Source organism: Octopus bimaculoides, chromosome 4, assembly GCF_001194135.2.
Source record: "Octopus bimaculoides isolate UCB-OBI-ISO-001 chromosome 4, ASM119413v2, whole genome shotgun sequence".
In the NCBI taxonomy this organism is placed as follows: Eukaryota; Metazoa; Mollusca; class Cephalopoda; order Octopoda; family Octopodidae; genus Octopus; species Octopus bimaculoides.
This window is the reverse complement of record NC_068984.1, coordinates 104,880,843-104,892,648: the sequence shown is the minus strand read 5'-3', so window position 1 is coordinate 104,892,648 and position 11,806 is coordinate 104,880,843. Positions and strand designations below refer to the sequence as shown.

The 11,806-nt window shown below is 32.3% G+C and overlaps 1 protein-coding gene across 1 annotated transcript in view; it reads left to right on the top strand.

Moving 5' to 3' along the window:
- The first annotated feature begins 571 nt into the window (after positions 1–571).
- Positions 572–11,806, top strand: part of LOC106879690 (ankyrin repeat domain-containing protein 24-like) — a 148,901-nt gene continuing 137,666 nt past the window's right edge. Inside the window, exons 1-2 of the mRNA XM_052967657.1 lie at positions 572–625; positions 9,812–9,942. Of these exons, the coding sequence (XP_052823617.1) occupies positions 572–625; positions 9,812–9,942 (185 nt within the window). The remainder of the gene's footprint in view (positions 626–9,811; positions 9,943–11,806) is intronic.

Genomic DNA, 11,806 nt, shown 5'->3' with positions numbered 1-11,806 from the left:
TTAAAGAAAAAGAACAATTAACCAACAAAATACAAAATACAAACATAACCATGAACCAATCACAACAACGTAATAATGAGGCATTTCATAAGCATAACACATCATCAATCATAAATTTAACCTATCAGGAACTGTTTTTGTTCTGAATGAATGCCAGTGCAAAGTAGTTTGAGGTTCTGGTTCTTGAACTGAGGTAGGTAGGACAGAATTAATCATGGTATCTGAAAAACCACCAGGTGTTCATGCACTTGAGTAGGATCAGTGTTGGCAACATCAGTTTGATCCTTACTTGACTGATACTCCTCAGTCGTTTTGCCAATAGGAGCTAAATCTCTAATGGACACAGTACTTTCACGTCCATCTGGGTACTGTACCCTCTCGTGGTTAGGGTTAATTTGTACCAATTGGGCTTCATCTACTAACGGATCATACTTATTGCGTACATGTCGTTTAACAAACACTTTGTCAGGTCCTTGCATTAACCAAGTAGGAACAGAAACACCACACATAGAACGTCTAGGAAATTTAAAGAATCTCCCATGCGGGGTCTCATTAGATGCTGTGCATAATAATGAACGTTGCAAATGTAAAACTTCTGGAAGCACAACTTCTCATTGAGAAACTGGTAAATTTCTGCTTTGTAAGGCCAATTTAATGGAATTCCATTTTACTCCATTATACCTTTCACATTGAGCATTTCCACGAGAATTGTACACAGTAGAATGAGTAATCGCTATACCCCTATCATACAGAAATTGTGTATGTTATTTAGATACAAAACATTTAGCATTATCACTATGAATAACAGCATGAAATCCGAAGAGATTAAACAAAACCTTCAAATTACTAATAATGAAGTGAGCACTAGTATCAGTGCATGGAAAAATAAACAAAAAACGTGAATACTCATCTTCAACAGTTAAAAAATAATGGTTCTTTGACACTGAAAGTAGGAGTTCTTTAAAATCAACACTCAATCTTTCAAAAGCTTGAGTAGATTTGATTACTGACGAAACAGAGGTTTTTGTAAAATGAGGCTTCACCTCACAACGTATTACACAATTGTTAGTTATACACTTTACATCATCTACAGAGTATGGTAAATTCTTAACTTTAATATAATGAAACAATCATGTGATCCCAGGATGACACAGTGCTGCATGAACACGGTACAGTTCATTATCAGTCATAGCTGCACAATAGGCATGCGATAAAGCATCAGATGCAACATTGAACTTGCCTTGGCGGTAAATGATATCAAATTTATACTGGGCTAGTTTGATTTGCCAACGCATTATCTTTTCGTTTCTAGGTTTACTGCACTTTTGAAAATTAAACATAAAAGCAACACTGTTTTGATCAGTTATTAGTGTGAAGTTATATCCAAGAAGAAAATGAGACCATTTTCTCACTGATTCCACAATCACTGTTGCCTCTTTTTCAATACAAGAATAACAACGCTCATTTGATTTGAGGGTTCTTGAAAAAATGCAACTGGCTTTCCATTTTGGTGTAAAATGCCAGATATAGCTACCTCCGATGTGCCTGTTTCTATTGAGAAAGGAAGGCTTTCATCAGTCATTTTTAAGGTAGCATTTGCTAAATCATCTCGTAATGTTTTTAAACTTGACCAGGCTTGTTCACTCAAAGGAAAATATTTTGCATCAACCAACAGTTTTTTTTTGTCAGAGAATTTTAGAATCCATTTGGAATAATACGCAAATAGACTAACAGTCTTTAGCAACTTGAAGAAAATGTTTTAAATTTTGATTATGTTCTTCCTTTGATTTACCACACAGTTATGTTGTCGATATATGCAAAAGTAGCTCTACGATTATGGCTTTCGATTATATTATCAATCACTCTCTGGAAACAGGGCACTGTATTTGTAGGTCTGAAAGCAATACGTTTGCTTTGATACAATTTTCCTTGTGCTTCGAAAGTCATGTAAGGTCGATCTGCAACTGGAATCTCAACATGATGACATGCATTTGTATACATATATGTATGTATACACACACACACACACACACACAATAATAAAGAATGTGATTTCTCTCTGTATTGCTGCTTATCCAGAACAATGACCTTTAGTAAGTAATTTTCTTGGTTGCTTTGTGGAATTTGATTGAAACTTACTTTCAGGGAAAACTTGAAATAATCAGGAAAGGTTGACTATGTAAACTATAAACTAATTAATGGTAACAGCTCAAAGAATGGTAACAAAGTATCTTCCAAGAATATTTAACTTTTAACCTCAATAAGTCACAAGGAAATCAAACTTCATTTGAATACATTGAAAATTGTTATAAATGTACATAAAATGTTTTAAGATTACCTAATGATCGTTTAATCAAAATATACATGATAAATTAATTTACAATGAAAAGGGAATGGTGCTTCAGATATATAATACTACATTAAAAAAAAAAAGAAAGAAAGAGGAAATGTAGGTGGGTTCAATGGAGGAATGCAAAATATGTTTATATAATGTAAATGAAGAATAATTATGTGTTGAATCAAAAGTTTTGTAATATTTTGTTAATTTATTTGCTTTATTCATCAAGTTACAATAAAAGCAGCTTTGCATTCAATTTAGAAGCCTTTGTGTTACACTGTCTAAAGCCACTCTTCAGCCAGTTCTTTGAGTCCATCTGATACAAGTTCTTGTCCTTCGAGGTAAAGAATCCCTTCAGTGAAGCTTCCACCTCTTCTTTGTTGATGAAACATCACAAGTGCAGGAAGGGAGCCATGGATTGGAACAATTAATAATTTAAGTGAACTAGATCTGGGCTATATGCTGAGTGTGGCATCAGTTCAACTCTCTCAAGTTCCTGGAGCTTATTCCAGGTCATTCAAGCAGTGTGAGGTCTTGTATTATCTTGCTACAGAAGAGCTCACCTTTTGTTAACCAATACTGGGTATTTTTGCTACACAATAGCATACACCTGCTCTAGCTGTTCAGAGTACAAGTTGGCATCGATGGCTTGGCAATCAGGAACAAACTCATAGTGAATTATCCTCTCCTGGCTCCACTGAATACAGAACATCACCTAGTGTTTGAAACTCTCATGCTTGGCAACAGGTTTTGAAAGCTGGCCCTTGCTTAAACACAGCTTATGTACATTAGGATTGTGGAAAAATATCTCACTCAGATTATTACTTGCTCTGATCCATGACTCACTTTCTGTGTTCAGGATGCTTCATCAACAAACAGGAGTGGAAGCTTCAGTGAAGAAGTTGAAGAACAAGAGCTGGTATCAGTGTGGGATTAAAGAACAGTCAGAGAGGTGGTTTCTGATGGTGCAACATGATGGCCTTTACTTTATGTGCTAGGCTTCTTTTGTTGTAACTTTTGACTCAACACAATGAAATAGATCTAAACACAAGATTAAAAACTTCACTTTCTAAGCCTTGTTCATGTGAAAATGAAAATATTGTCACAAGCATCCAAAAAGTATGTGAAAGGCAATGATGCTATTATTGCTACCAGATGAAACTCATGCTTCTACATATTATGCTCTAGCATTGTAATACAGTGTTCTATTTATTTTTTAGTTTGTTTTTTTTCAGTGTTCTGTTAAAGGAGCTGAAAAAATGCTTTTGTTCAAATATTTGTTAAATAAATCTTCATAAATTAAAATCCACAATAATTCTTCATTTATGCATTGTTTGAAACTATTATACATTGTTTGTCTGGACAAGTATATGTTTGACAGAATTGCTTTGAACAATACCACTGTCATCTTCCATTTCTCTCTTCTTCCTCATCATAATCTGTATGATTCTTCCCCTCCTCCTGCTCATCTTTCACATCTTTATCATCATTATCATCAGCATCATTATTACCATCATCATCTTCAAAACTAATTTCAATGCCATTTTATGAAACCTAAGAAATTCTCTTATTTCAAATCTTAACAAATTCAGTGGGGCCAAGCAGAAAGAAAAGACATTAACATTTCTAGATTTTTATTGGATCCTTAGAAATCATTGATGTCTTGTTTATATATGTATATATGTGTACGTTTGTGTGTATGTCTGTGTGTTTGTATGTATGTTGCTTTATCAGTAGGATATATCCAAGATTTTTAGCAACCACCACTAGAAATTCTTATTTTGGTCTACCTTTTATTAAAAGTATCTTCTAAGGAACTACCTATCCCCATTAATTCTTTCCTACTTTTTCTTTCTTTATTTCTCACCCCCTCCCCTCAAACTTTGTGGCTTCTTTCATTAAAAGATAGAAGTGAAGCAAAGGTAAAGTAATTCCACATAATTAGATTAGCATCTGGGCTGAGTGGATAAGGTGCTAAACTGCAAGGACATAGACCTTGTGTTCAAGTACACAATAAGCATTTCATTGTGTACCTTATGAGAAACATACCATTCTTTTTGTTGCAATTTATAGAGTATAAAACAAAAGAATACAATTAGTAATAAAATGTAAGTATTTATAAAATTATATTCAACATCATACTTATTAATGATCAGAAATCTCATTTCTTAACACAATTAAAAATATATTTGAGATTATTAAATATGCTTGTCTTCATCAATTTTATTCATGACAGAAATTTGAGTTTATTCTGAATTCAATGTAAGATTCTCTTTTTTTTTTTTTCTTTAAGTAATTTAGTTTTACATATCAAATTAATTCTTTCAAAATTTAGTTGCTAAATTTCTTTTTGTTCTTAATAGAACTGTTGCAATCATTTTTACATTGAAATTGAGAAGATATGTTAACTCTCAGTTCTATAGCTAATTTCTACTTAGCCAAAATAAGAATACACTACCCACTATGCAGTAACATGTGAATAGAGAATTAGAATTGTCTTGCTATATTTTGTGTAAAAATTGAAAATTAAAATCCTTGATATTCAAACTGTGCAGTTGATGCATATATTTATGATATATATATATATTCTCTCCTGTTTTATTCAAATTCTTTCTCTGAGGAAGGAGATGATGTATGTATGCACATATATGTAATATACATGTAACTTTTATGTGGGTGCATATCTTTTGCTTTTTACTTGTTTCAGTCATTGAATACCATTTTGAAGTTAGGTACATATTCTATTGATCGCTTTTGGCAAACTGTAAGTTACTGAGATGAAAACAAACCAAGCAGTGTAGTGAGCACTCAGCTCTGTGTGCAATGTTTCCTATAGCAGAAACAGCTGTAAGCTAATGAAAATGATTATATAATACTTGTTCGTTTATCATTCATTAATTTATTTATATATATCAATAGATACGTAGATATACATAAGCTATGTAATAGATGATTTAGCTATTTCTCCATAGACTGAAAATAATAATGAACAGCCTTAATCAATTTTCAAACCTTATTTGGTTCCCATCAGAGGTGTCTTCATCAATTTGACTAATCCCAGGAAAACAAGCAGCCAATCTGTTTATATATTAAACAATTTCAATAGCTACTGAGAACTGGAGCTACTAGTTTGCATACCATAAGTGTTAACACTTTATTTAATGTCAGAGGCTTGTCAACAAGGATCTCATTTCACACAGTATCAAGGTATAGTATAATATAATATTCGTAACCTGTATTGTAGATATATAAACAAGGATAACTTTGCATTATTTACATTACTTACATTCAACGGATATTTGTCCTCATCTTGTTTGTTGTTAACATGTTTCGGCTGATATACCCTCCAGCCTTCTTCAGGTGTCTTGGGGAAATTTCAAACCTGGATTCTCATTCCTAAGGTATTTTTCGATGTTATTATTGTTATTATTATTATTATTATTATTTTTCAGGTCACTGCTTGGAATCGAACTCGGAATCTTGGGGTTAGTAGCCTGTGCCCATTGGTATATGGCATAGTGACTAAGAGCGCGGGCATATGGTGTAGTGGTTAAGAGCATGGGCTATTAACCCCAAGATTCCAAGTTTGATTCCAAGCAGTGACCTGAAAAATAATAATAATAACAATAATAATAATAATAATAATAATAATAATAATAATAACAACAACATTGAAAAATACCTTAGGAATGAGAACCCAGGTTCGAAATTTCCCAAAGACACCTGAAGAAGGCTGAAGGGTATATCAGCCAAAACATTGTATTAACAACAAACAAGATGAGGACAAATATTCGTTGAATGTAAATAATGCACATAATTCCTCATCTCTTAAATATAGAACAGGGATAACTTTATTAGGTTCTCATCAGCAATGCCCCTAGATATAGATATATACATACACACCTATACATTTTTTTGACATCTGTTTTCCATGCTAGCATGTGTTGGACGGTTTGACAGAAGCTGGTTAGCTGGAGAACTACTTGGACTCCATGTCTGCTGTGGCATGTTTTCTATGACTGGGTCCCCTTCCTAATACCAACCACTTTACAGAGTGTACTGTGTACTGGGTGTTTTTACGCAGCACTAGCACAGGGACTTTTACGTGGAACTGGCATTGGAGCTTTTTACATGGCACCAGCACCCTTGAGCCCATAAGATTAGGAACACTTGGCTGAAGAGGAATGCAGGGAACATGCCTGTATGCAAGGATGACTACATATTTAATTAGCTTGATGTGTCTTCTCAAGCACAGCAAACCGTCAGAAGTCTCAATCCCCTGTCATCCCCTCTGTGAGGCCCAACATCTAGAGATCCTTTCTCACCACTTCATTCTACACCTTTCTGGGTCTATCCCTACCACACATTCTCTTCACAATTAGAGCTTGGCACTTCATGATGCAAATGTCTTTATTCATACACATTACATGACCATAACAGCATTCCCTCTGGCACACTACGTCTGATACCCAGTTTTTCTCTATTAAATCACTACACTGTCACACACTAACATTATCCACCCAACAAAGCATACTGGCTTCATTTCTTTCAAGCTCTTGCATGTCCTCAGCAGATATATATATATATATATATATATATATATATATATATATATATACATATTTATAATATACATATGTTTTCTATATATATATTCAATCATAGCTTTTGCTTGTAATAAAAAAAATAAGCTCTCTACTTTATGTATTGAGTATCTTCTTTTCCACTTTGTTATCTCAAAAATTCACTAATCCACACACACACACATACACACAAACACACGCATGCATGAACACACACTCACACACACACACACACACACATATATATATATATATATATATATATATATATTATGCAACACCCTTCATCAAAAGTATTGCTGATATTTTTCCAAAACTTATTATTGGAAATGTAAATGAAGTTTCCTTTTTTACTACTCTAGTATTTCTCGATTTTGAAGCATACATTTAACTAACATTTTATTAAAGTTGTTTAATTTTTTACATTTCCTATAAAATAATGTTGCAATTATATAACTGCAAACAAATAAAATGAAATTCCAGCTATAAACTGAAATTGGACCAATTATTGCTAGGATTATTTTAGTCAAACAATTGTAACTGTTTGGATTTAATTTGAGCTTTTATCTCATTCTTCAGACAATGTAGAGACAATGAAATTTCAGGTAAATATTTTACAGGTTCTGTTAATTGTCTTTCTGTCTATTCTCAAAATATACATGCAATGAGAACTGTGAAAGGTTATTGGTACATTATCTTACGAGTAGATTTCACCGAAGAAGAAGAAAATGATATTTCAATGAAAATAAAATAAAATCTGGTAAAATTCCATTTTCTGTAAGGATTGGTGGAGATTTGCCAACATAGCTATAAAGCTTAAATAGCTTACTTTACAAAAATATAATACGTCTAAAGTAATTTTTGATGTTATGGTTCTGGTTAATGAAAGGAAATATTTTCTGACTGACTATTTACATTAATATTTCTTTGAACAAATTTTTGTGGCGTAGTATGAATATAATGTTTGATTAATCTAACAGCCTAGGTGTTCTTTCTAGGAACAAAGAAAAAAACAACAACTTTTTTTGCATTGTATTTTGTGTAGTTGGTTACTTCATTTCATTTGGAATTTTATATCAAAGAGGTTTGCTTTAAATATAAATGTTTATTTGTACTGAAATATGAAATAAGACTTCACTCTTTTTCATTCACCAGATACAAGTAAATTTTTGTCATAATTCCAGAATAATTTTCCCCATTGCTTCTTTCACATTTATTCCTTCTCATCATTGGTTTAATGTCAATTTTTGTTGGTGTTACATGAACTTTCTGGGTCAATCTATCAACATATTTCAATTTCTGATTAATTTCTGGCCCTGCTTCACTCTATTGAAGTTGGCGCCAAAACAAATAATGTCTTCTTCATCATATGCAATGATTATTTGTCAACAATAATATGCCAAACTACATTTCCTCACTTTCTCAATGCTCATAATCCATTCTATTTATGTGATCATGCCAACTCAATAAGTTCTACTTGCAACTATTCTTGATTATCATTGGAGATCACTGAATCTTTGATCATATTCTACATGCCTATCAGATCAAACTCTTCTCTTCCAAGCCATTCATGATTTTACTGTCATATACAACAATACACCTATCACAATAGCATTGTAATATGGTTTCCACAAACATTGATATAAATAACTGACAAAATAGTTTTATCAATTCATACAAGTATTCACACATTTGAAATTGAATGTTATGATCAGTCTGGTTTGTTTTTTGTTTTTTTTTATATTTTTCATTCTATCCATCATCAAGTTTAATTTTGATAAACAGATTATTGTTATTGAAATTTTTCTCTTCAATACAAATTTATTGTTATCATTTTCTCTTTATAATACTTCTACTGCTGCACCCATTATTTGAATTTAAAAAGGCTGCAATTTCCAATCAAATCAATATTTAGTTATTTATTCACAAACATATTAATATAGAAATTAATGACTACATATGGCATTTCTTCTGCTTTTCCTTTGATTTTAGTATATTTCATATATTTTTAGTATCAAGGCAATCACACTTGACTTAAAAGATAATCTAAGCATGCAATAAAAAAAGAATCTTAAAATAACTGATTCCAGTTGTTAAGAGAAGATTGTTAAAAAATAAATACATAAATTTTCAAGTAATAGTTGTCCTAATTAACAGGATCTTTTAAGGTAGAATAAAGTAACAAAGAAATGTTTCTCCTTACAGACTCTCCTATTATTTCTTATTTTAACTTGATCTCACATTGATCAATGCAATTAGTTCATCTAAGACTTAACACAATGCCTACTCAAAATAAAGTTCGCCTACAATTGCTTCTTCCAACTCTACTATGATTTCTTATGCAACATAGGTTTATTATTAGAAATTAAGAAGAAATTGAAAGACTACAGTGTGTTTATGCTTATATAATGAAAGAAAATGAAAAGATATATATGTAAGTAAATATAAGATATATTTTAATGCATTGATTTAATGAGTTGAAGTTGATTTTGGGAAGACAATTTTATTGCAGTTTAACAGAATTAAGAAGAGACAGGAATACAGTCATAAAAAAAAAAATGAAGGGAATATGTACATTTTTGGCATTCAGCATTTTTGTGCTTGTTGCCATACAATACATCTGTGCAATCAACTTCTATTCATTGTCATTGTTTAGTTTTTCTTGTTTTTGATTTATTTGATGTTTTATTTCATAGATATTTCTCTCCTTTGGCCAGAGAAATTATATAATAGTTGTATATTGGGATTTTATATATGATCTTTTGGATTGTTAGAGTTTATTATTGGTTTGTCCCTGTCTCTGTATTCCTTGGCTAACCAATCAAGAAAGTTTTTAGAATTATTTCTAATATTGTGCATATGTTTTTATTTTTATTTTTATTTTTTTCAGATATATGATTGGACTAAAATAGATGAGAAACTTTTGAAAGCAATCCAGAGTAATAATATTGATAAAGTAGAAATAATACTGACCAAAAGAACAGTAATTACAACTAAGTTAGGACCAGATGGATATTCTTGGTAAGCACATTATAGTTGTTGCTCAAAAAAAAAATAATTAAAATTTTGTTTGTTTCTTTGAAGTCAAAAAACAAAAGATTATGCATCATGCATTTATCTGTGGGTATGTACGTGGTTACAGAGATAAACATCCTGTGTGAAACTATGATTGCAGATGGGAAGTTGGGTCATCTTTTAAAAATAAATTAGTCAGAGGAGGAGAGGAAATATTTTTGCCCTGTGTTTACTTGTGAGAGTTTGTTATTCAGACTGATGGGCTTCTTTTAGGTGCTGTCTAAAATGTTTGTGTGTGTGTGTGTGTGTGTGTGTGTGTGTGTGCACGCGCATGTGTCTGTGTGTGTGCATGTATACATGCATGCATGAATGAATGTGCATGTCTAGTATCTGTACTGTCTTAGATCTAGGAGTACTACTCTATTGTAGGTCTTATTTGATGTTTTGTCGAAGGTCAGAGTTGGAGTATTTTCTGTCCTTGAAGAGGGGAAACTAGTTTTTGGGTTGCAGGTTTTAGCTTTAATATATAAGGTTACTACAATTAGAGATTGTTAGAATAAACATTTACAAAGTTTAGGATGTTATCCAAGACTGGTGGGAATAAGGTAAAGTTTGTTTCCTTGATGTAAGAAGTGGTTGTGTATTTTTGTGCTATTGAAAGAAACTAGATTGTTCTTTTAAAGTTTAGTCTGGAGAAGAGCTATGCCTATAATCATCATAGGCCCCCACCTTCAACACCAAGGTAAGTCAGATCAGTAGTGTTTATCTTCATCAGGAAGACTTTAAGAAAAAAACATAAAACACAAAGGTAACGTGGAAATTCTTGAAGTTTGGTATTCTAGGAGGGAGGATTGAGCAGAGTGATTGTTGCAGGGCCTGCAATTGGGGTGAATAGAGACACAGTTGGGGTGATACAAAAAGAAATAATTATGGCAGGTGAGCATTGATGGAAATATGCAACTAGCTACTCCAGAGTCAAGTACCATTGTAGTATGAAAGAATAAGCACGGAGAGAAAGGGAAACAGATAGACAGTGAGAGAGAGAGAGATGAGAGACGGAGAGAGATGAGAGAGAGAGAGATGAGAGAGAGAGAGATGAGAGAGAGAGAGATGAGAGAGAGAGAGAGAGAGAGATGAGAGAGAGAGAGAGAGAGAGAGATGAGAGAGAGAGATGAGAGAGAGAGAGATGAGAGAGAGAGAGATGAGAGAGAGAGAGATGAGAGAGAGAGAGATGAGAGAGAGAGAGAAGTCAGTATTGTTATTGCTAATAAAAATATTCATAGATCACATCATTAGTTTATGACATTCAGACATGTATTTACTTCAATTGCTAAATTTGTCACATGCTTGCATTTTTGTTCTTTTCATAATTTGATATTAGCATTAAGTTTATTGGTAACTTCAGAAGAAGATTTAATGCAGAGAATTGAAATGTCATCAGAAAAGTTATTATTATGTTATTGCTATTGATTGAGCAAATGCCAATTTCTTAGCTAAAATAGTATAATTAAACAAGATTAAAATATACATCATTTGGAATATTTCCTACAACCATTGTTTTTTCGTTGTAATTTTATTTCCTTGGTGCCATTACAAATACATCATTTTCTTTGCATGGCTAATTCAACAATTCCACCATGGTTTGAAAATTGCTCAAAATACATATTTATCTGTTTCTCCCCCTCACTCTCTCTCTCTCTCTCTCATGCACGCACGCAGAGGTTTGGTAGTACAAACAAAAAAAAGTGGGAATCAAAACACAACTATACATATATATATATATATATATATATATATATATGTTTTATTTGAACTTATCAAAATTTAATAAGTACCAAGGTATGAAACTCTTGGCTCTTGAGTCACTTTG